At 43.2% G+C, this 25647-nt stretch overlaps 1 protein-coding gene across 2 annotated transcripts; it reads left to right on the forward strand.

The window, feature by feature from the left end:
• Positions 1 to 22: 22 nt before the first annotated feature.
• On the forward strand, positions 23 to 24389 carry LOC119382470 (uncharacterized). Of its 2 annotated transcripts, XM_037650177.2 has the most exons (8): positions 23 to 251; positions 729 to 858; positions 2456 to 2550; positions 4231 to 4323; positions 5979 to 6041; positions 7435 to 7515; positions 17111 to 17262; positions 21420 to 24389. In XM_037650177.2, the coding sequence occupies exons 1-7, from the start codon at positions 135 to 137 to the stop codon at positions 17258 to 17260; spliced, it is 729 nt and encodes a 242-aa protein (XP_037506105.1). In that variant the 5' UTR covers positions 23 to 134; the 3' UTR covers positions 17261 to 17262; positions 21420 to 24389. The 2 variants fall into 2 exon arrangements, with proteins under 2 accessions (XP_037506105.1, XP_037506104.1); XM_037650176.2 differs by having other exon boundaries at positions 17111 to 24389.
• Positions 24390 to 25647: the final 1258 nt, after the last annotated feature.

Genomic DNA, 25647 nt, shown 5'->3' on the forward strand with positions numbered 1-25647 from the left:
GTCTGCCGCATTGACCAAGAGCCTATCCGCTGTGTCACATCCGCATCCGCTTCCCAAGCAACAACAACACCACAACCCCGTTTTCTGGTGTGCTGCTTTGACATTCGAAGTATTTCGCTAGGAATTTTGAAACCATGCCTTCTGTACTAGATCGATCTCGGCAGAAATGGTACCATCGGCGTCCTCTCTTGAGAACAGCATATTTCACGGACCTGCAGTACGGCAGTTACATCGCTGGAATCTTTTCCATCGTAAGTCATCAGCCTGCCTGTAATGTTGGGTGTGTTCGGTTCAGTGGTCGATCATGTCTAGGAATGTTACGGCGCTTTAAAGTTCCATTCCGTGCAAAGGTACGCATGTATTATATCCAAGTTTCCCATTGATGGCGAGTTAGTTGCAATCTGAGATTTCGTTAACGGATTTAAATTAGGTCACTCTGGACAGCACCGCATTTTAGCGCTGCGCGGCGTGTTGATCGTGCATTTTCTTTGTATTCATGAGTGCTTTGCGTTACATGTCGATGAAACCGCTACGGACGAATAAGTGGCAGCAGTAATGAGTCGGCTGCTGATTTTCGTTTGAAATTGTCGGGTAATTAACATTGCGCCGGTGACAAACAGTCGGCTGACCGACTTGTGCTGTTGATTTAGCAACGACAGAAACTTCGCAGTAGTGCTTCCCAGATAGGGGTTCATGCTGTTGGCTTAACTTTGCTGGCATTCGCTTAGGTGGAAAGCATCTTCATGATCACACTGGCAGTCTTTGACGTCTACTGCCTTGCGGAGGCATCTCCTGGCTCGACACATTACCGCTACTTTGGGTTCAGCTTCTTATTCGTGTACAGCGGCAACCAGCATGGTGAGTAGTGTCATGGAAAATGAAGCTGTGGGCGATTTATAATGGCGTGCTTAGGACGGGTAACGCAAAGAGTTGAAAAATTGGCATTCATGGGAACCTTCGCACAGTATCGCTTCGATTGCACACTTACTAGAGCCACTTGATTTCACTTCGCCTTTAATCCCTAAACACTTGACGATATACTTGGTCTGCACTTGCTAAGGGTTATTCTATATGCATGTAATTATCCATGAAACTTAATCCAATCTTACAATTTTATCCATAATAATGTCAAGTTGAAAACAACTGAAAACTGGGCAAAGTTGCTTGATTCCATGATAATGCTAAAGCACGAAGAAAAGACGACTGCAGAAGAAGATTAAAAAGAGGTGACAAATGCCGTTGTAGTTTTACTAAAAATGTCAAGCACTGTGGTGTGATTCTGCCTCTTTTATTTCCTTTGCTTCTTGTCTTCTGATGTTCTGTTGAACACTGCACCATGCCATTTTGTCCTCTTCTCGCTAGGCTTTTCACTGCTGCTGTCTTTGTTGTACTGAATTGTTCTGTGTTTATGAATATGTGACTGATTATTATTATGCAAGGAATTGTCCAGCAGTTACCAACATTAAGAAAGTACTGTCGCCAGTTTTGTTATATGGCTTATAAAGACCAAGTAGTTGTGCCTAGAGTTTCTTTCACCAGCATGGCTTAAACAAAACATTGCAGTTCCAAATCAGTGCATCCATGTTCAACTTCTGTGGTCATTAAAACATTTCATCTGTTATCACATATCAACATTGCATTATCTTGGAATGATATGAAATAGCCCTGCAAAGTGAAAACAGCTATCACATTAACAAGTACTGGGGACATCCTGATGCATCACTTTTTGGGCATTATTTCTAGTGTGAACTGAGGTTTTCACTACACTGGATGCTTGGCACTTCAAGAGTGGTATTCCTGGTTATTGCAATACTTTGACATTCTTGGTATCTTGGATGAAAGTGTCACTGGCACCGTGCCAAGGCATGATGCTTGGCTTTGTGCCAGGAACTCTGTCAGCCACACATGCCAAGGCGCTCTTAACCAACCAAGTGGAGTCTTGCAAAAGTGAAACTGTACCCGAATGTGATCATCTGACAATACCACACTAATGAGATGCTGCACTGTATGTCTCATCATGTAAAAGGGAAAGCATCCCCAAAATGACTGGTGAAGAATATGATGTAAGTTAATGAAGCCTGGATTGTTGGCCTTACAGTAGTTTGCAAAGAGATTGTGCATACTCAGTAAAGCCATTGTCTCTTTCTAATTCTTTATCGTTTTAGTGATTGCATAAAGGGTCTGTCACCTTTGTATACCAAGTGGAAGTAAATTGCAACATGCTGCACACCCTGCTTGATGTTTAGAAGGCTGTGTAATGAAAGAAGGTGAAAGAACAGACCTTAAAGCTAAAGCCTGTTTGTTATTGCAGATACATAGTGCTTTCAGTTTAACTTCTTCCTTTGAGAACATGTGCAGTAGCAACATGAACAAATTATTTTCTTTTGAGCGATTACATGAGCACCATTTCATTGATTTGTTATTCATGCCTTTTAAAATATTGTTTTGTTTTCAGTTCGAAACCTGCTCATTACTGTCTCTGTGATCTCGTTTGTGATAAGCGTTGCACTCTTGGTCACTTCTGTCATGATGGTCATGGCTTTGAGAAAGGTAAGGCTTCTTGTCTAATATGGCTTCATGAATTCTTTTGTGATTGGCTTCGTGACTTTTTAAGAAAATATTTGTGCACATATTGCACCTGACTGGAAATTTTGTGTGCTCATGTGAGACTCTGTATGTAGTTCAGTGTATCTTGTTCTACTCACATATGTATCTTTCTGTCTCTCTTTTCTTTTTGAAAAACTACATAAGGCGTTTTGTATGTGTCATTTTTCTTGCAGTGAACTCACAATTTTGTACTAGAAATATATATATTGATGCCCATTTCATAATGTTTTCTTCATATTAACTTCAGCAATCATTCTGAAGCTTTTTAGTACATTGTAAGGAAGAAGAACGGTACGCTCGGAAGCCATGTTACCAACTTCTTTTCATGAATGTAGCCCTCTAGGGCCTAAGGGGTGCCCTAAGAAAACAAAGATCTCTTATGATGGCCCTTCACACACTAAGTTGTAATACCATGATTTTTGTTGATGCTTTTGGAGACGGTTGACTGGTCTCTTGATATAGTTCATTGCTCTCCCTGATCTGCACCGAAACAGTTATTTTGCTACTCCCAGCCTTGCTCCAAAACGTTGGAGCCTGCTTCCACCACTGAAAACATTTAAATAATGAACTTGAAAGCAGTGATAGCTAATATCTTTTTTGGTTGAAGGTGTGACTCATAAGTATTTATAAAACGTGAATGCACATTGGTTGCCACCTTTTTAGGAAACACTACTAACATCCCAGCAGAAAGGACCTGATATCAGTATGGAAACATTATAATGTTGCATCTGTGCATTAATATTGGGAACCAGTGACCATATTTAAACATTTTTAGCGCGCACAAAACACAAGGACAAGAAAAAGACAACACGAGCGCTAACTCTTAACTCTTTCTTTCCTTGTATCTCTTTCTTGTCCTTGTCATTTGTGTGCACTAAAAAAATTTTAAATATGGATGCATACCAACTTGCCCAGTTATCAGTCTTACTGCAACCAGTGACATTGTGTGGAAAATGGCTCGAATCACATGTCTACAAGGCACGGTGCCAGCAAAAGAGAAAGTTTTGTCTGCTACTCACTTTGTGTTAAGTGTCTGAACTAAACAACTAGTGAAAACCTCAGGTGTCATTGCTTGCTTTTGTAGCCTAAAAAGACACTTGAAACGAAATAATGAAGAAAAAGAAAACTGCATGTAAGTGCCAAAAATAGTGATCAGGAGACTAAGGTGGGATAGTCTGTTGCTTGCTTTATGGCCATAGTTTTTTACTGTGCAATAACGGATGGGACACTGTGTCATCTTGTGTATCTGGCTATGTCTTGTCAGTTTTCTTGCCATGGAGAGACGTGTTTCATAATGCCAAAAATAAAAATATAGTGACTTCCAGAAATAGCTCCAACGTGAATATGGAAATGCATGTGCTGTGGTCTTTCGCTGTCACTTTCTTTTTGTTGCTTTACTTATATGAGGTGGCACACAACACACCTTGATCTTTACCTGAGAATATTGTTTGTGGCACTAGCGTTATTCTCATGCAAATATTTTTGTAAACGCTATCTATTCTGGGTACCTAATAACACTCGTAAAGGCTATAGAATGTTCCCATTGCAGATTTGGTATTTCAAATGTTGTTTTACAACGTACTTTATATAAAATTAGTGAAATCTTTGTTTTCTGTCTTCCAGGAGAAAGAGGCCAAGTTTCGCCCCTGGTTGTTCATTATGTTCACATTCACTGCATGGAGATTCTTTGCTATTATCTTCCGTTCTATTTGCAATGTAAGTGGCTTTTGTATTTTCTTGTGTCTTGTCCATTTACAAGGCAACATTTACTTGTCACCGTAACAACAGAAGTATCCAGGGGAATAGCCAGGGTGTGGAAGAACGGGTGTACACTCCTCCCAATATTTCCGTCTACCATATGATGCCTGGCATAAAGCAGTACTACTTGCAGACAGCCGTGTGCACAGCACTCACTTTGCAGAGGGGCGGGAGGCGAAAGAAAGATGGGTGGGTGGCCATCCACTCGGTGTGTGGCAGCAGTGCGGCTTAAGGATAAATAGGCCCTTAGCCCTGACAGAAGCCTGAATCCTCCTCCCTCCATGATGGCATCGCCCTTTGCCTCCTTGCTGCAGCCACATTCGAGGCCAGTGGCACGGGGCAGGTGAGCGCGGCAAAAAATGGTGCACTATGAAACAGACAAATGTACTACTCTGCGCAGCACATGCCGTGCGAGTTCAAGGTCACTCGCCTGCAAGTTTCACTACTGGCGTTCAGCAGCACTGCCCACACCATATGCTACTTTATTGTGTTGGAGAATGGGGGTCGCTTAGTTCAGCGTTCAGTGGATCCAGTCACTTCAGTGCCAAATGTGCACGCAGTCTGGATCTGCGCTGGACTACTGCAGGCTGTGGGGATGCATGTTTTTGGAGTGCTTCGTTATGTGTGCCTTGCGTGTTCTTTTGTGGCCTGCTTTGTGCATGCCGGCTTTTGGGTGCCCTGCGAGCCTGACGATGATGACTGGGGTTGCAACAATCTCAATGAGGTGGGGCATAGAATTGCCAGTGAAGAATTGGAAGACAACTTTGATTAATCTGCGTTGTTTGACGCTGGTCATACTGTTGCCATCCCAGCTGTGGATGCGGGAATAGTTGGTATTGTTCTTGGTGGCCCCAACAAAGAGCTGATGGTCGAATAGCCACATGAAGTGCAAACAATGGCGCAGACTCGGGAGTACCTCCTTTTGCTGCAGGACAGAGTTGAATGCATGGGCGGCAATCACAGCCTCATGCAGTGTGTGAGCAAATTGGAGGGGGGGATTGCTCGCACCCAGCAAAATCATGAGACAAAGCTAATGGCCTTTTTTACACCTAAGTAAAGGTTTGCTTCGTAAATATCTCACGTTTAAACTTCCTCACAGTTATAACATGATTTAAGCTTTTTGATTAGTCGCTTTTATGAAATTACCACTCATATCACATTTTTTTTGCTGTCCCGTTCACTTTGTTATAATGAGGGTTTACTGTATTTTTGATGCTGTCATGATGCTGCTTCGGCATTGCAACAATATGCAGGAGCCCTGGTACAGGAGAAGGTAAGGAAAGAATGTCATTTGTGTGCACTAGTCAAGTATTAGAGGGGAAGAGCGTCGGTGTTGGCACTGACAGCCGCCTTTTGACGACGTGGTAACAGGGCAATTCAATTTCTCCCACCTCCTGCAATCCGAAAAAATTCTTTTTGGATAGGAATCCCTGGATGGTGCCTTAGAACATCCAGTGTATAACCATAATTAGCAATGTCATCTGGTGGGGGGCTATTTGAACCTCTCTTGTGTGGTAGTGTTTGTCGTAATGCCTGTTGACCTTGACGAGGCAGTAATTAAGCAAATAAATGGGTTCAGTGATGTGTGCCATTACTGCGTTTATTTCTTTTAGGACCTGTACTACTCTTACCATCAGGCTGTCCTCATCATCTGGATTCTTCTGATTGCTGCAAATGTAAGTCCTTTGTCACCTCAGCAGTCATAATTCTGACGGTCTTAGCTTTCTAAACAGCATGATAGGGGAAACTTGAAGACTTTGGGCCATATTGCTTAGGTACAGCGTCAGTATGAGTCTGGCATTTATGTTCGTTTGCCAGACATCTGTTAGGACTGTTTTTTTTTTTTTTTACAGTATTGGCAGGCAGTGGGTACCTCATAGCTCTTGTTAACATTACATTTGTCACGCAATCACTTTCACTTCATATAAAAGAACCATGCAACACTTTTTCACTGTAATTTACCCCTTGAGGATCGAATATTTTACCAAATGCGACTTCCTAGAGTATATCTTTTTATTGCAGATTTAAAAGCTTCAGAATGTCCTATTTCGAAAACAAATCACCCAAAAGTTTTTAGTGACCATAAAGTGAAACAAAATGTTTCATAGATACGTTGCTTATTTGTCAATAATAAAGGTAGAAGTAAGAAATGAGGTTATATTAGTAATAAACAGCCATGTTCATTGGAATACATGTGTTTCACAGGCTTATAAGAACGTGCTTATCAGAATGCTGTCACATTTATGCCAGTCAGAATCGTTATTCTGAGCCCATTTCTTAGAAAGTGCTCCTTGGTTGGATTCCGATTTCAAACAGGTTAGAAATTCCTCGTTTCGATGTCTCACATCCAATGAATCCGATCACAATTTGGCATTTGGGCAGTATTCCAAATCGAAAGAATTGCCACTTGACTCGCTCGCAGCAGAGGAACCGGTGCGCACACTCATATCATCATTGCTGTGTTTGTGAGAGAACCAGTTGGTAAAGGGTTGAGAGGAGAAAGATGGCATAGCATTGTGTAGAAGGAGTGTGGGCAAAGGCACGCTTTCATGACCAGACTAGAGGGGAGACATGGCAAGGGTGTGCACATCTCATCTCCCCTCTACTCCGGGCGTTTGTATTGTGTCTCCCTCTAGTCCTGCCATGGCTGGGTTGACCTCCTCTGGCTGTTGCTATGGGCTCTTTGTGCGCTATGCATGTACTGGGTTCATCAGAGGATCAAAAGAGGCGAAGCGAGAAGGATGCAAAGTGGTGGCTAGCCAAGTGCAAGTCGACTGACTCCGAAGTCATTGCAAAGTGCTGAGCAAGAGCTGAACAAGACTGGCAAAAGACATGGGAAAGGTGGGCCCATGAGGCCACAAAAGAATGTGCTAAGCCAGTGAACTGTAAGACCTACACACAGTCAAAGCATTTCTAAAGCATTCTGTCTGAAATGCACGAAAAGGGAGTAGCACACATACACTTGTATGCAACCCGTGTTCACAAAGCAAAATGTCATAATATTTCTTTTAGCGATGATGCACAGTCATCTGGACTTGCTACTACATGCTATTTTCTTTTTCTTTTCAGGTATTTGCTTGGCTTATCGTGTATTCTAATTATCAAGAGTTGACAGACATCACAAAGCTTGAGGATATGGCAAAACTGAAGGTGAGCATGATAACATTTTCTGTATGCAAGCCTAACTTAAGCCTCAGAGTATACATGTACATAGTACTGTATGACACAATGTTAATGAAAACCAGCAGATAATGACGCCAAGGAACGTATAGGGGACGTTAATTGTACTGTTTTAAGTAGGGGTGTGCGAATGCTCGAATATACGAATACGAATCGAATTCCAACTTGTCAAATAGTTCGACTTGCGAATCGAATATGAATTATTCGGTTACTCGAATATTCGATATATTCGGTGAGTCTGTTTGGTTGGCTGGTGAAACACATACAATACTTTGAGACTGCACAGTCTGTTCAAAACTACACAAAGTTTGAATGTCACGAACCTGAGAGCACACAGATTAAATTGTGGTCGCGACACATCCGCGCCGCGAAACTCAACTAAGACAGCTTTGTGCCGCTCGCACAGGCTGCACTATGTCTCACTTCCTACACATGCAACAGTTGTAGATACACTTGGGAGGAATCACAGACTGCAGTTCGCGAGCACAAAAGAAAAGCGCGCCATTACGAACCGCAAAACCACGCACCACGGCCGCCATAGAGAACATTACTGGCGTGCAGCATTGGTTGCGTCGCGTCGCTGCGCGGCCGATGATGATGATGATGTAGTAGTGGCCTGCCTCTTTGCAAAGGGGGAACATGCTCAGTGTCGTGGCCTCAAAAAAGAAAAAGAAAAAAAACCGAATCAGTAAAACCCGCACACGACGAAGGCAGGAGACGCGCACACAGCAGCCTAGGTCCCAAGTTCGGCGTACAGTTGTCCACCACTCATCTGGCCAGGCGGCACTCACACCACCTCTCAGCCGCAGAGCCGCCCAATTTCTCTTCTACTTTCAAATGGGATAGAGGTGGCGCTTGTTTAACTTCCCCGTTGACTCGTCGAAGCTTTTCTCGTGAACATATTCGTAATCAGTGGTGGTTAGTTAACGCGTGTGTAACCACTCCTGCATGCGCTTTTTAACTTTTTCATTTTTAAATTTAATTTCATTGTTTAGTCCTCTAGGCCAGGGCATCGGTTGATGCCCACCCGTTACAAAGGGTGGGGCCACAAATCCAATCCAATCCAACCGCTGGCTCCGTGCTGTTTGGCTGTTTGCATCATTTCTCCGGGAACTCCGAAACCACCGAGTCCCTCGCAATTGGAAACCACGCCGACGTTACCTGCTGCCAAATTGTATCCGCACGAGCTGCCGGAAAATGTCGTCCGACGGTCCTGCTGGTCAGGTGCGACATGAGTGAACGAACGAAAAGTGCCATTTGGAAACATTTCGTAAATAACTCGGCCCAAGAGGCAACGTGCAAAAGCTGTGACATTAAACTTCGCACGCCATTGAGTACGATGACGGCACTTGCGAATCATCTCAAGAACAAACATTTTTCTTTGCACAGTGTGTTCATGAGAGACAGCGGTAAGCAAGGACGACCAGACGGAGCACAGCCGCTCATCAAAAATACGTTGAAGTCGGGCAAGGACCTGTCGCAGCGCGAGAGAACGGCAATAACCACAAGGATTGCCCGAATGCTGGCGCTCGACCTCCAGCCTTACAGCTGTGTCGAAAATCTGGGTTTCAAAGAGCTGATGAACCACATGGAGCCTTTGTACAAGATACCAAGCCGCACTACGTTTTATGGGACAATCATCCCGGAGTTTTACCGAGACGCAGTCATGGCTGTGAAGGAGAGAATGCACGTGGACTTCCAGGAAGGCGTAGAGTCGATCTCGTTGACAAGTGACATGTGGACGTCGAGGTCTAACCACAGTTATATCAGCCTCACCTGCCACTATTTAACCTCCAACTTCGAGATGAGAAGCTTTGCGTTGGAAAACCGGAGCCTGACCGAGAGCCACACTGCTTGCAACATCCTGGAGCACCTGCAAGCAATGATGGATAACTGGGAGCTGCCACTGCAGAAAGTGCCAGTCTGTGTGGTGACGGACAATGCGCGAAACTTTTGCGCGGCCCTTAGGGGTATTTCTTGCGTCCCAATGCAGTGTATGGGCCATACACTGCAACTAGCTATAAAAGATGCCAAGGAAGAAACAGCAGGAGTGTTTGCCATTCTCAAGAAGTGTCTCACAATGGTTGGCCATTACACAGTGCCCAAGCTGCGGCAAGACTGAAGGACTGCCAGCGACAAGTGGAGCTCTCAGTTCTGGAACTCATTCAAGACGTGGAAACAAGGTGGAATAGTGAGCACGATATCCTCTCGCGTCTTGTTCAGCTGAAGGAAGCCATCTGTTTGGAGCTGGCCACCTCTGAGACAACTGTGCCCAACCTGGCACCACAGGAGGGTAAAGCTGTGGCTGGACTAGTCAACACTCTTGAACCAATCGCATCGGCGACCAAAGATCTTAGTGGCCACAAATGTGCAGCTTTGTCATCAGTGGTACCGTTTTTGTATGGAACACAGATGGTTCTGAAAGACTGGCCAATGATGACGCCTGAGAGTTTGCTAGAAATTTGCTGAAAAGCATGAGGACAAGGTTTCCAGGGCAGGACGAGCAAAAAAAGTATGTGCTGGCAACCGCCTGTGACCCAAGGTTTAAGAACCTCTTCTGTACTGAAACATTCCAGGAAACAAGGCTCTTGAAGCTTGCAAGAACGGAGTTGCAGCTCCCTCCAGAAGAAGAATCAAGTGACTGTGTCGAAGCGTCGACATCTACAGCTCACAAGGAGCGTGTCAGCAGTATCTGGGACAGCATTGAGAAGCTGGCAACATCATCAGAAAGAAGACGCTCCACCGAAACAGCCAGCATCGAGGAGTTAAAGCGGTACCTTCGAGAGCCCACTTGCAGCAAGGACCAAGACCCTCTAGCATTGTGGAAAGAAACAGGCAAGCAGCACTTCCCAGGATTGTGCAAGATGGCCATGAAATACATGGGCATTCCCGCAACAAGCGTACCAAGTGAAAAGTTGTTTTCGACGGCTGGTAACATTGTCACGGCCCGGAGGGAGAAGTTGACCTCAGATCACGTACAACAGCTGCTTTTTTGCATGAGAATTTGTAAACATTTGTGCTTCTTTTAAATAAACTTGTTATTCGATATTCGATTTGATATTCGGCTTTTTTTTTTCTCAATTCGATTCGGTATTCGATTCGAGACTTACTATTCGGTATTCGCACACCCCTAGTTTTAAGCACATTGCAACAATTGTGATATGTAGTTGTGAAGAAAGTAAAGTGGATGAAAAGACGACTTGCCGTGGGCAGCGACCGAACCTGCGACCTTCGGATTACGCGCCCGATGCTCTTACCAACTGAACTACAGTGGCAGTTGTCCCCCCGTCTATACTTATCAGGTATTTAAGTGCATGCAAACCCTGGGAGTATTAGTCAGTGCCGCTCTTAGCCATGACGGTGAGTGTGGAACACTCTTGTTTTTGCCAGATGGCATCACGTAGCACATGGGCCTTTAACAAGTGGACAGCTGACCTTTTCGTCCCCTTTACTTTCTTCACAACTATATCAGAATTGTTACAATACACTTAAAACAGCACAGTTGACGTCTCCTATACCTTCCTTGGCTGGTTTTCTGCTGGTTTTCATTAAGGTTGTGTTAAACAAAGAAGCGAGCCCTCAAACATTTCCTTCCTTCATTCATTCATAGCGAGGGTCTTGTCCCGGCAGAGTTGATGCCTTCAGGTAGTATGCGAGGGCTCACTGGTCAGCTGTCCACTCGTTAAATGTTCACGTGCTACGTGACACCATCTGACAAAAATAAAAGAGTGTTCCACACTTGCCATCATGCCTAGGAGTGGTGCTGACTAACACTCCCAGGGTTTTCACGCACATACAGTAAAACTTCAGTGATACGATCATGGCTCGTACGAATTTCGGGGTCATACGAATTTTTTTCTGGTACCGGCCAAGGCCCATTAGCCTGTAATGTATTGGAATACGGTTGTTGTTAACCGATTTTCACTTCGTGACGTTTGATACGAACGTAGGCTAGCGCACAGGTATGAACAGGTGCTGCCTGCGCTGTCGCGGAAGACGCTGCAGTCGCGGCGGGTGCGGGCATGCACGCTGCGCGATCGTCAACGGTGTGTTGTTACCTCCGAGATTGTGCGCACGAATTTTGGAGGCCTTTATGCGCCTTCGCGTTTAGATCACAGATGGCGTTCACGTCGCGTTTCTTTTTTTTTTTTTTTTTTTTCCAACGCACTGACGCGTACTGTTATGCTCAAGGCAGCGGCATCTTTGTACTGTGTTAACACGTACCTGCCAGATTGATGCAAGTCATGCCCTCACATAATAATAATATCTCGGGTTTAACGTCTCAAAACCACGATGTGATTATGAGAGACGCCGTAGTGGAGGGCTCTGGAAACTTCAACCACCTGGGGTTCTTTAATGTGCACCTAAATCTAAGTACACGGGCCTCAAACATTTCCGCCTCCATCGAAAATGCAGCCGCCGCGGCCGGGATTTGATCCCGCGACCTTCGGATCAGCAGTCGAGCGCCATAACCACTAGACCACCGTGACCTAGCAACGTGCGTGTACACCTGCCAACTCTCCGATTTGCACGAGAGACTCGCGAATTTTGAGCAAACCTGCCGACTGCGTGGGCCCGGCCGTAAGTCTCTCAAAAAGCACCGTGATTGTAAAATTTTATGGCCTTCATCTATCATGTGCAAGGTGCTTGTTAAGTCACCTTTGCCGCAATACTCTAGTGTCATGCAGAAAAGCGTAGTAAGATTGGGAAGGGGCTATTAGCGGTCATGGGTCACAACACATTTGGCTCATTAATTACACACGCGTGCACGCACCGTATATTTACGAGTACAATTACGATCTTTGACGTCCAAAAATTTAACGTATGCCAACTTTCTTTTGTGGCATACTAATTTAACATGTTTTCTGGTGATACGAATTTCGGATGATACGAATATTTTTGGTAACCTCGCGAGATTCATATCACCGAGGTTTTACTGTAAATACCCGATAAGTGGACGGGGGGGACGAATGCCACTGTAGCTCAGCTGGTAAGAGCATCGGGCGCGTAATCCAAAGGTCACAGGTTCGGTCTCTGCCAGCGGCAACTTGTGTTTTCGTCCGCTTTACTTTCTTCACAACTATGTATGTCACAATTGTTACAATACACTTAAAAACAGTGCAATTAACATCCCCTATACCTTCCTTGGCGTCATTATTTATACATAGGTGCAATCACACTGCAGTTCGCACACGCCACGTAACATTTAGTGTTCGAAGTTCCTCGTACACACTCAACAGTAGGGAAATGCTGAAACATATTGACATTTAAAGATTGCCTCATTTGAGATTTGTAAAAGAAGTATAGTAGATTTCCAGTCAGCTCTAGACTGTGTGGCTAACACATTGTTGTGCTGTCTTGCAGTCTGCAGGTGCAGTTGCATACAGTGCATTTTAGCTTTTCTTTGCAGCATATACTCTATAAGCTTTTTTAACATTGACTGTACATGAAAAGAATGCATGCCCTACCAGATTATGGGAGAATAGGTAGTTTTAGTGTGTCCACTCCTTATGGAAATTCTACGTTGTCATGAGTGTGGGAAAGCAGCAACAATGCTGGTAGTGGTATCTCGTTATGCTTTGTGCAACGACTCGGGAAATGTTTTTGTATCATATAAGCAGTCTCGAAGCAGTATAACGCAGAAGGCTTAGCATATTCATGAGCACTAATAGCTTTTCAGCCTAGCATTTGGGAAGATGATCATCATAGATGAGCTCATACGTGGGCGATATGCAAAGGGGTTGTCTGCCGAGAGCAAAAGCTGGTAATGTACATTGCGCTGCTCCTAAGAGGCCTGCTTTTGCAGTGTACGATCAGAAAAATGACGAGATGACTCCATTCAACATATATTCCGCAAATCAATTCTGTGGAATCCTGCAAGGTAGCAGAAGGGTTAGGAAAGGGAAAAATCCGTATGGATTTGGCTATTTTGATGTGAAAACAGTGTGCATTCCTTCTGTCATTACTCAGGTGCTTGTAATCCCAATATACTAGTTGGTGCCGTCCTGATGCCTTGATGTGTGTGCTGGTCTGCTTAGGGAGCATCTATGGCATTAAAAGCACAAGTTGGCACTTAATGAAAATTCTATGCTGGCACAACAAACTTCCTAGTAATGCACTCCATCCATTGCTTGGAAGTTGGTGTTTTTCGTTACGTCCATTTTTTAAAGTGGCATATCATGTGCATTGAGAAAGTGCGAAGTGTTCAGTGAAACTAAGATATGGAATTGACTAAAGTTCAGTGTAGCATTTTCTTGGTTGAGATTCATTATGGCAAGAGCCTCTGCCAGTAAAGGAATGTTTAGTGACCCAGCCGGTGCATTTGCAGCAACTTTGTGTCGCGTTTTAATGAGTAGAACATCGATGTCAGCTTGCTGCAAGATGAAATGTTAGGATTTTCAGCACAAGATACTGTATGGGTTCATACACAATGTTGCAACACTTAGAAGTTGTGGTGATACTGGGCATTTATTTCGTATGGAGGTACTGTAATTAGCTTACTGCCTTGCAGTTGCCATTAAACATTCCTCTTATGGAAGATGAGTTTTGTTGAAAGTACTATTATGCAAGTTCAGTGGACTCTTACTTTAACATACTTTTGCCACCTTCTTAGTTGTTTGGAATTCCAAAAGCCCCTTCATTGATTTTCTTGGATAACACAAGTTGTATGGCAGTAACTTATGGCTCTTTCAGGCTTCATGTGTGTGTTGTCCATGTTTATGGAACAAAGCTCTCTGTAGTATAAGAATTTCTGCAGCTCCCGGGATTGAGAGGGGGGTCTTGTAAGCCAGCCTCCTTGCTACAGCTCACTTTATATCGAAGATTTGTACTCATCCAAGTGAGAAAAACAAGTGTGTTTGTTACTGGTTCAGTGTACTCCACTTTGCTCCAGCTCAGTTCCAGTTTTGAAAAATTAAAATGCGAACCGTTCTGCCACATTGAACTGGTTCACGAACCAGTTCGGCACAAAAAGCTTTATCTTAACATGCTAATTTGTACAGTGTACAGGGACTTAAATGTGCTAAGCTTAAACACTTCGTGCAGCATTTCTGAAGTGACTGCACTCATTGCTGAAGTGCCAGCAAACAAGGATACAAGGAAGATGCTGACAACACAATGCGCTAAGTTCAATTTTATTGCTCAACACAGTACCCTATATATACCATGCACAGTGGCGCTAGACCTGCTCCAAGCATCAAATACAGCTTTCTAATGTGGCCATCTCCTTGTCCATCAAATAAACAGATGGTACATTAACACAGTTTGCACCACTTCGAAGCGGTGTGTGAACTTTGGTGTAAACTTGTGTCCTCGTCTGCTGGTGCTACATATGTTTTCCAAGTCGGAATACCAACATGCCCAACTTGTGGCAATGTACCCATAAGTTTGCTTGTATTTTATAATTTGCCACTTATTTCTTTGTCATTTCCAACCACATGCTGTGCCGAGTGCATGACACATGCCATACACATGTAAATTTGCAAGTTTTATCTGGAGGTGGAAATAATCGGTCAGTTAGTAGCATCGAATTGGGGAAGGGGAGGCAAGGGTGCATCATTGTATATTCTAGCATTATCACTAGTGCTCGCATAATTTGTTGAATGTGCTCAGTTATTCGTGTCATGTATGCAATCTAGTTATAATACATTACAGTCAAAAACACTCAAGGTTTCGATACATTCAGCCATAGGTTGCACTGAATGAAAACACACATAGCAGATTTAGACGGTGAAACCCAGTCACACTGAAAAAGAATGAAGTCGCAGTTTCACCACAAGGGCAAATTAGTAAATTCGATAGCAACAAATTGGAATGCTATACTGTGAACTCTAACTGGTACGAGCATTGGTTTAACCAAGATATTTCAGAATAACAAACTTTTATTAAATCTCCGACGATTTTCCTATGCATTCTATGCAAAAATCTTTCAGTTAAACGAGCTTCTCAGTAGTGAATATTTCAGTTGAACAAACTTGATCCGTGGACTCGGGTTCATTTTTTAAATCAATTCAACGAAGTTTTTGAGCTCTGCAGCACTGACGTAGCCTATGGGCGCCGCCCCCAAATCACCTATCCATCAGCGGCGGTGCATCATCGCTTGTGTATGCAGCGCCGCCGGGGCAAAGCTGTCATGCGGGAGATGAAAACGAGCCACGTGCACGTCAATTTCTTTTTCTCTTTTTTTTTTTTTTTGTGTCTCATCGGTATTGTTTGGCCACCTTCTTTTCGGGTAACAACAGCACAGTTCGTGGGCTATGTGCCCACTTTCATATGAGTTCAATGAAATGGAAGCGGCTGTCTCTATCAGACAAGCTGAAAATCCTTCAGCGTCTGGACATATTAGGATATATTAGAAAGTTGCGAGACTTCGTGTCACAGCAACAAGCTGTGCTAGAGGCAGTGCACAGAAACGTAGACTCTCTTGACAGCTTTGTCTCTTCTTGCGCTTTAAGGGTGCCAGTCCAAATGAAAATTACAGAAATCTTTTCAAAATAAATTGGATTTCACACTTTTGACTCGATATCTGCTTTGTGCAATGCTGTTCCATTTTCTTGTGAATATTCAGTTTAGTGAACTTTCATTTAAGTGAACTATACTTCCTTGGGTCCCTTGAAGTTCACTCAAGTGAAAGTTCACTGTATGAAGTAAGACAAGCAGCTAACACCTCTAGCATCTGATCTGGCGTAACTCAAAAAAACGCCTGCTGCAGCAAGTGAAGTGACCTTTGTGCTGTATATCGCTTCAACACAAACAGGGCTGGTACAGCTGGGCTCAGTATGACTTGCAACATGGGAGTGCTTGGCCCCACGAGCTCAAAAGTAGCACATGGCTTCAACTTGCCCTCATTTCCACAAGTAAATGATAATTTCTCATTTGGGATCATCCCCAAGTGAGAGTACAGCATTTACTTGTGGAAATAAGGGCTACTGGAAGCCAGGAGTCATCTTGGAGCCCTTGAGGCCGTGTGCTGCCGTGTTGCAAGTCGCATTGAGCATGATTATACAAAGGCACAAGCCGTCTACTAATCTCTGTCAAGATAGCATGCGTGCCGCCGTGCCCAGTTGATCAAAGTACACAGTTACTGCTGAAGCCATGTAGCCCCCCCCCCCCCCTCCAGGGTCCCTTATGGACCTACTATTATGCAGTGGAGGGCAGCTGGTACACTTCATCTCTGAGGTGCGATTGTCAGCTGCCCTCACACGCTTTCAGTCGCACATAGAACATACAACATGCAAGGGGATGTTATTGCCCTTGTGCTCTATATAACCTCACTGCGGCGCCAACACAGATGGTGATTGCAAAAATGTGCCTGGAGTGTCCTTATAATTGCTACCACAATAAAACAAATGTCAATATATACTGTGCCCTAGTTTACTAGGCTTATGGATCCATTCTAAGGATGTGCAGGATGCATAGCTTTATTTGGCAGTGCTGATACGATAACAGTGGGACAGATTTTGAGAAAATAACCTGCACAAGCAATTTTTACTGAGAAATAGTAGCCATTAGGAAATACCAACATTGTTGCTTTTGCCAATGTTGTTCTTCCGTGCTTTATTTTCAGCTTGGAACTCTGAGCAGCCTCAATGCATCACGGTCTGTGTCTCATCATTCCATTGACTCCATGAAGAACTCTCACAGCATGACCCCACACAACATCAGCTTCCAGTCCACAACCAGTGCCAAGGGCTCACTGTCCACAGCGTCAGCATAATAGTAAACTTCTGGCTCTTTTTGCTCCCTTTTTAGCTGAAATATGTGCATATATGGTCGCAATTTACAAGCCAGTATAGCTAGATGTGTTGTGGTATTACCACGGAAAAAAACCTGAAATGAATGAACAGTCGTAGAAACATTGTGTTTTTGTAAGTGGCAGGAAAGTATGTGGCCTCAATATGACAAGTGAACAATGTTTGCCCTTTTGGCCAAGAATATAGTTTCGTCATATTTAGCATAAAGATGTGCAAGGTATAAAGTGTGCACTTCATAACGTGCTAATACATGTCCCCCCTAGTGCCTCTTATCAGCAGCGCATTTGCCAGTTTATGACTTTCGAGATCTGGTGTCAAATTTTGGAGACACCTGAGGAGATGCTGCTTTGCTTTGGGGACCACACTGTCATGTGGCATGCGATTTGGTAGGTGCTTTCACAAACGACCCCATGTAATCCACTCACTCGACCTTTGGCACCTGCATTTAAGTCATTTCATTACCTTCCTCTTCCTTCGTGGCAGTAGTGAAATTTCACTATATGTTTCTATTTTTCAAACTTTATTTAACTTGCATTCAAAATTATGAACTCATCAATAATTCAACAGGGACTAAACACAATTTGTTATATTGAGGTTAAAAATATGTAGTGTTTTGCAGACATGAAGTTACAAAGTTAAATATATCATTATATTGAGGTGATTTCATTATGTTAATTTACATTATGTCTACTTATTGCTAACCATATAATTTCTTTTTCCTGACCTATCACCCCTTTTGTGCTGATAGTTGTCCCTCAGGCTGCATGTTTTTGTGAAAGTTAGTGATGCCTCACTTTGAATATCTTGCTGAAGTATGCTGACCATTTTATCTTTTATCTTTAAGGTCTTAAGTGCTAATGCCTTGTTCTGCACTTGTTACCTCATTTGTCTGTCCCCTTCAGAATCTGTGTCTTCCTCTGTAGGCAGCAGGTTCATCACTTGCATTGTGGAAGCTAGATGCACTGAACACCTTATGTAATGCATCTAAGAATTTTGGTTGTACCGGTTTTCGAAAAAAAAAAAAAAGACACGCTTTGTGTCAGATGTAGGGCTGCATCATCAGTGACAATCCAAAATCAATGCAGTGGCACTCAGTACCAGTGGCAGCACATAGGTTGAAGGGGCCCCACTGTAACACCAGGAAACTAGTTCTGCAAATGCAAGCATTTGAAACAGTGTTTAGATTGCTTGTTATGTCAGCGCCATCGTGCAGTGTTGCCACCGGTTTTACCTCGAGTAGCATGTTGCAACTCGTATCGAGCACGACTGCACATTTTAAGGCCTACCAGATGACACAGCAACACAGGATGAAAGTGAGGTTGTGTAACTGCAATGTGATGCTTAACCTGAATATATGTTTAACACGATCACTGCATTGTGGCTCACCAGTGGGTCACGGCCTGTGCTGCTCTTGCACAGCCGCGATGTTACGAGCATGCATCTGCTTGCTGATGCGATAACTTCATCACACTTGAACGCAGAGGTACAATTCTTGTTGCAAGAAGAATGCTTTTCTGGTCTTAGATGGCATGACCCACCAGTGACCCACGAGACATTCAATAAAAACGTTGTCATGTTGCGTGCAGTGTGACCCACTGGTGGCCCACGCTCGAGAACTCTCCGTCATGGGCTGCAGTCTATGGTTTGAAAATGCAACCAATATATATATCTTTATTGCATGGTATGGCACTGTTGTTTCTAAGGAGGGAAGTGGCGGGCTATTTCTCTGTTGTGTTGCTCGCCACCATTTTGCTGCGGATTTTGAAATACGCTCACTCGAATATGTACGTGCATTCTTCCTGCTGCTCCCAAACATTTTTGCGTGATTAATTGATCATGATGCCTTTACGCAAAACAGAGGAAACAAACGTCTGTTTGTGTTTTCTGGTGCCAGCCACTTTATATTTCAGCATAGGTTTACACGAAAAAGGTGAACAATAGCTCTGTATCTTTCAAATAAACAAGTTAAATGCTGTCCGTGAAGGTAGCAGTGCCATCTCTTTGGAGCGAGTGAATCATGCACAGGCGCTTGACCCACTGGTGGATCACGGTGCACCTGGAAGATATGCCGAATGGCCCAGTAGTGGGTCACTCCGCACGTAAAACAGGACCTCAAAAAAACGTGCCGCAGTGAACGTGTTAAGAAATAAACTAGGCTTTTTATCTGAACAAAGTGGAGAAATGGATTTTAACTATATAGAGGGGCTGATGTGAGTACATACTCTTGCATTCTGATCAAGTAGGTAGGTACTTTTTTTGATAATCGTAACATACGGGTCAACAATATAAAAACTTACTCTAAAAAGTGTTGAGCTGCCATAATTATGTTGGAACTGTGGAAGCCATAATAAATTGATTTAAACGACTTTTCACTATCAACATAACTATGTTGGGGCACATTTGGTATGGAAACTTTAAAGGAAAGCTCATGCACTTAAAAAAAAAAAAAAGACGTTGGAGCGTGTAAGGACAGTTTGATCCCTACTGAATTCGAAAAGCGATGTGGGAGTTCTCAAAAGTGAATGCAAATAGCACTTTTTGGCAAAAAACAGAGGCTGTGGCCGCAGGGCTTCTTGAGATGCTGAGCGGACGCGGTGACGTCATCCTCGGTGTGCTGCGTTATCTGCAACGCCAGCACTGCTGAAGCGTGGCCTCCTTAATTAGCTCCGGCAACGGCACGTCATGAGTTAATCACAGGGAGATACGAGAGACGCTTGTTCACATAGCGCTCGGCTGTTTGTCATTATTCCAGATATCGTAATCCAGCTTAACTGTGCTTACTTACTTACTTGAGCCTTCGTTACATAAACAGCGCTCTCGCAGTTCGGATCAATGAGCGGCGGGAACCTTCCATCGGAGTGCAGCACGGCTCCACCAAAGGAACCGAAGATGACATAGGTTTCCACGCCCACATTGTTGGCGCGCTCGCATGGGCGGAGCAAGACAAACTTTTCTTTCGCATATTCTAAAGCTCCTGTTGCAAAAACCGCAGGAAAAATTACGACATCGTCGACAATAATGTCGTTCCTTGGTAACCACGAAGTTTTGTCGAAATCTAAAACCTCTTGAGCTTCCCATTAGATTTATCATTGAGATGGTGCAGATTATAGAAAGCTGTATCTGTCCAACCTCCGAGTACAATTGGCTGTGCAAAATATTGTTTTAGTTTTTCAGAGATTTCTATATATTATCTAAACAAGTCTTTATATAAATTGCTTGTAAAAACTGTGTATACCTGCTAGCTTGCATATACAGTGGAAACCAGGTATATTGAATATGGATATATGAAATGCTTCATATCATAAAATCATAGGCATGCATAAGGCTCTCCATTTGGAGGAGCCAGGTATCGCTACAGCTGCTCCCCTTTCCTTTGATCGAGTCTGGAAGGAAGCAAACTTCACAATGGATGTGAAAATGAAGCAATGACGTGCTGCTCACACCAGCCTGTTTTTGGTGCCAGGCTTTCCGGGGTAATGTTTACGGAGTAGACACTTCTTGGAATGCACCATCATTTGTCCTTGGCTGCTGTTATCGTCGTTAACGTGCATGGCCATAATCATGCACATCAAACAATGACGGGACAGGTCCGACTGAGTCAAGGTGTGGGGCAGACCTTGTGCCCCCCCCCCCCCCACTTTGCACACACCTGTGCATACACTTGTAACATCCTCTTGGAAATCGCATGCAAAGTATAGCACTGTACTATGTGTTTAGTGGATTCCCATACACATTCACATCTGATATATCTAACGCTGCACTACGCCTCCCCGAGTACACTTCTGACTCGAATGCACAATCATTTCTTGCATGATCTGGGATATTCACACTATCAGACTGCACTGTTTTGACAAATGCTGTCAAACAGAGCATTGAATCGGCACAAGCTGTGGAGGAAAGATCACCCTTCTCAAAATGTGGATGTCTCACATAGTAGGGATTTGATTTGCACTCCATGATGATGGAATGTAAATGATAATGGTTATGCTTTTGTTCTGTCTTCTCATACTCTTTGTTTAGTTACGCACTTGTATTTTCCAAGTAACATAAATCACCGGCTTGCCCTATCAGCCATTCTGCCATAATTATGGATTGGGTTTAATAAGCTTCATCGTCATGCAGTGAAGCATGCTGCCGGTGCCTGTTTCAAGGAAAATGGACTGCTACACTGCAAGAGTGGATAGGGCGTCCTGGTCTGACCGAGGCATTCCAAAGGCAGGAATGGAGGAAAAGTAAATAACAAATGCTGTTCTTATGCCTTCGACACGACAATGAGGAACAAACCTCTAAATTTCTGTTTTTCACGATCTCAAGAGACTGTCCTGTGACATGTGCAGTTTTCAGATTAGCTTCAGCTATACATATTAATTATTTTTAATCATTGACATCTTGAAGTATTCCACGGTCCCCTTTGAGTTCAGTATAGTCTAGTTTCACTATATACATGCCTGTGTGTATATTATCGCTTTCCTTTATGCTGTAAAAGCTCGTTAATTTGAACTCGAAGGGGACTATAAAATTGTTCGTATTAAACGGAGTTTGACCTAGCGGGCGCACGCTAGAATGAACGGACATCGCACCACATTGCGCGGGCAGGACCCAAAGAAGCCACCTCCGTACTTGTTATCGCAAACTAGGCGCTACTACACACGTTTGTGGCAGGTGATTTCATCAATTAAGTTCATGGAGCTCTAGGAGCGAACAGAATTAATCGATCAGTCGGTGATACACCAGAAACAAGCGCCAACATGCATTCATGTGAGCAGTGAGCCTTAATGTGAAATAGATGACGTTATTTATTCTCCAAAACGTGTTTATCAAAATTAAAAATAATCAGTAGTTTGCATTTGCTTGCGTTTCTTCAGTCGCGACTCCATGAGCATCATATACAGCTTGCCTAAGAGCTCCAGCGCAGCATCCGAATTCTCATCTGCTGAGAAATGGTGCTGTTTTGTTGTTTTGCGTCTCTAGTAAATTTGGTTTGGTTTGTTTTTGCAGCAAATTATGATCACTTTGGGTCGACTTCTGTGAGGAACAATGAAAACCAGGCACTCCCAGTTTGAATTAACCGTTGGGGATACAGACGCATTCGAATTATCGGGAGTTTCCCCCCGTAGAAATATACAGGGCTGTGCCGGGACCAGGGCATCAGTTCGAATTAACAGAGTTTGAATTAATGAGCTTTTACTGTATAGCATTTAGTTGCTTCGCTCGCACTGGCATGCACTTTTGCATATTTGTGTTCTTAAGGTAGCACCCACCCATGGAGTAGAACTCTTTGGTGCTTCTTCAAAAGTTACAGACCTGCTGTAATATACTACCATTATTCTTTGGAGCTTGTGCACTGCAGGCAAATCAAATAACTAGGAATGTCAAGGATCTGATTGCATTTTCATCATTTGAGCATTTTACGTGCATCAGTTATATATTCACAAAAGCTCATTTCTTTATTTTATATATTTCACGTTCTGGCGTCGTCTTTTTTTTTGTGTCATGTTTTGTGCAGTTGGCAGCAATGAATTGTTCAACATAAGTAAGTACTTGAACATTGTAAGGCATGTATAGGTACTGCTTTGCTTGTCGTATACATGGAAATATATTGTTATCATGTGGCTTGAGGTTGCACAGCAAGGTACCATTGTTTCTGTATGGCTGCATTGTCGGCATTATTTTACTTGACGTTCACATTTTATTTCTGCAAACTGCTTTGCTTTGTGAACAGTGACTGACACTGACAATGCATGGCACATCTGTAGAAACTGTGCTTGGGGATTATCAGTGATGTTTCTATCATTATGCATGCACCTATCTAAAAAATTCAAATTATCAGTGTCTTTCCTCTTTTGTTTACATTTGTCAGTTGGATGCATTGTTATGTTTCAGACAGCTGCAATATGCATGTTGTTTACCTTTTCTGGTTTTTCTTGCAGCAATACTGCTGCATCCCACTAAAGACCATGTAATTTCATTTTTTCTTTTTCTCGCTCCTCTTTACTTACTATAGTCTATGCTTGCTATTCTCCACTCCTCTCTGACTTGGCATTCCAGCTGTGTTCACTCATAATGCAAGCATAGAACAATCTCAGTGATGCTCTCCCCATAATTATTTTTCTGCTGATGTCACCTCTAGATCTTGGTAAAGAGCACCCATCTGAGGCTACGGCAACATGTAGTGGGATGATTTTCCATGACCAACTGGTGCAAACACTTATCAGTGATGACATTTCTCCTGTTCTGTTTTCTTTTGCTGGAAAGAAAAGAAATGGTGTTTAAGAGAACTGGTTCAGTAGCCATTGTGTTTGATGTTGTGCAAGAGTAATTAAAAAAAAAATGAAAGGGATTGACAGAGCACGCAGGCAGCTGTTCAAATGAAATTGTAGACTCCAAGATAAATTTACGGGAATAATATATAGCTCAAATGTTCATGACTGAGTAATTAATGACTGTAGCACCTAGTGTTGTGGAAGTTCATTTACTATGTTCAAAACCCATTGCCAGGTCCCATAAATTTTGTGACATTCTACACCATGTTGACAACTTTTTGATGTGGCTTATATTCTTGATTTGTTGAATTGTTTTTATCCATTTTAAGTGCCTCTGTGAATATCAAGTATGAAATTTTTTTTTTACTTTTCCAAGAATTGTGATTTTTTAGTATGGAGGTGTTCAAGTAAGTTTGTTGAAAACTGATCTTATGTTAAACCACATCGTAGTGTTGTTTGTGACACAGTTTTTTACTTTCTTGCTGAGTGTAATATCGTAGTCACTGGACTTAACGTAAACTGAACAGTAAACAGTAAGAACATTTCCTTGTACATCTTTCGATCACTGCTTTTGTGTAAGCAATTATGTACAAAGCATGTGCCGATATTTGTCACTTGAAACAAGCAAGAATGACCACCTTGTGCAGCCTTATTTACAGTTTACATGGCATACTTGTTAACTGCTTCAGCCTGTATTCCGTCCATTTTTACTGTTTACAGTTGAGGACCAAAATCCTTGTAAAGAGCACTGTTGCTTTGATTGTTAAGCGTAAACAGCATAAAGAAATGTATTTTTACATGTTTACCCAGTTTGTGAATAAACATATATGATTTAATGATTGTGGTTCTTGTGTGTATACTAACTCACTGACTGCAGAGAAAGTTGCGTGCCAAATTTTTTAACCTGTATAATAATTCATCTATCGTTGCCCTGAAAGTAGTCAAACACTTCAGCTATAATTTGTGTAATCAGCGTGAGGTGCTCGATTTTCTAAAGAATGCTTCTTTTTCTCATGTCTGAGATAAATTTATCAGATTTTGTGAAACCATTAATTAGAATGTGTGTGTGTAGGCCGGTTAAAGCTGCAGCTGTGAGAAAAAAAAGACCATAGTTTTTATTATGGGTTTGAAACTCTGCATAGTATGACGATGAAATAAGAAACGAGAGTGCACACTATGAAGTGCCCCATGGAATGTGTTTCTTATTTCGTCATTACGATTGAAGTCCAGCGATCCGCGCTTGTGGGTCATTTTTGTTGTAGCGCGTTTCAGTAGCTGCATGTTGCATGATGTAGCTGATGTAGTCACTGTTAAAATTTAATGCCGAGTTTTGTGCACTGTGTGGATGGGAACGCAAGCCTTGCATAATGTGTGAAACATTTATTTGTGTCGGAGGATTACGGTACATTCGGCTGGCCGCTTTCGAGTGCTTCTGAGCGTTTTACGCCAACGTGTGTCACCTTTGGTAGGCCGAAGTGCTTTAAACTCATTCGGCTGGTTCTTTCAGATCACCGCGCTTCGACTCGAAGCCCTTACCTTCCGACTCTGAGCGAGACCGAAAGAAAGTACTACGCCACGCACATAGGCGTGCATAGGGCTCTCCATCGGGGGGGGGGAGTCTCAGCGTAGCCCTCCCTTAATCGAGTCGGAAAGAAAACCAGCTTCGCAATGGATGCAAGCGTTCACGTGCTTCTCACAACGGCCTGCCTTTGATAAAGCCAGGCTTTCGAGGAGAAAGATGGGAAGTAAGCAGTTCTTGGAGTGCAACATCGGTATCCTCGGCCATCATTATCATCGAAAAACTTCATGGCCATAACCCTGCACATCAAACAGTGACGGGCAGGGCCGACGACCGAGTAAAGACATGGGGTCAGACTTGGCGCCCCTCTCAGGGGGTGCGGTCCTGCAGCACCCCTATGTGCGCACGCCTATGTGTGCCAATCTTCACGTGCCCGCATTTTCCCGACAGGTTGAAGGACCATTGAATTTTGTAAAAAAGCTTAGCCGCGCGAGTTGCTCATTACATAGGGTAATGTGATAAAGTGATCAAAGTGGCTAATAAATAGAGATCTTGCAGGCTATAAAAG

Source organism: Rhipicephalus sanguineus, chromosome 2, assembly GCF_013339695.2.
Source record: "Rhipicephalus sanguineus isolate Rsan-2018 chromosome 2, BIME_Rsan_1.4, whole genome shotgun sequence".
Classification (NCBI taxonomy): domain Eukaryota; kingdom Metazoa; phylum Arthropoda; class Arachnida; order Ixodida; family Ixodidae; genus Rhipicephalus; species Rhipicephalus sanguineus.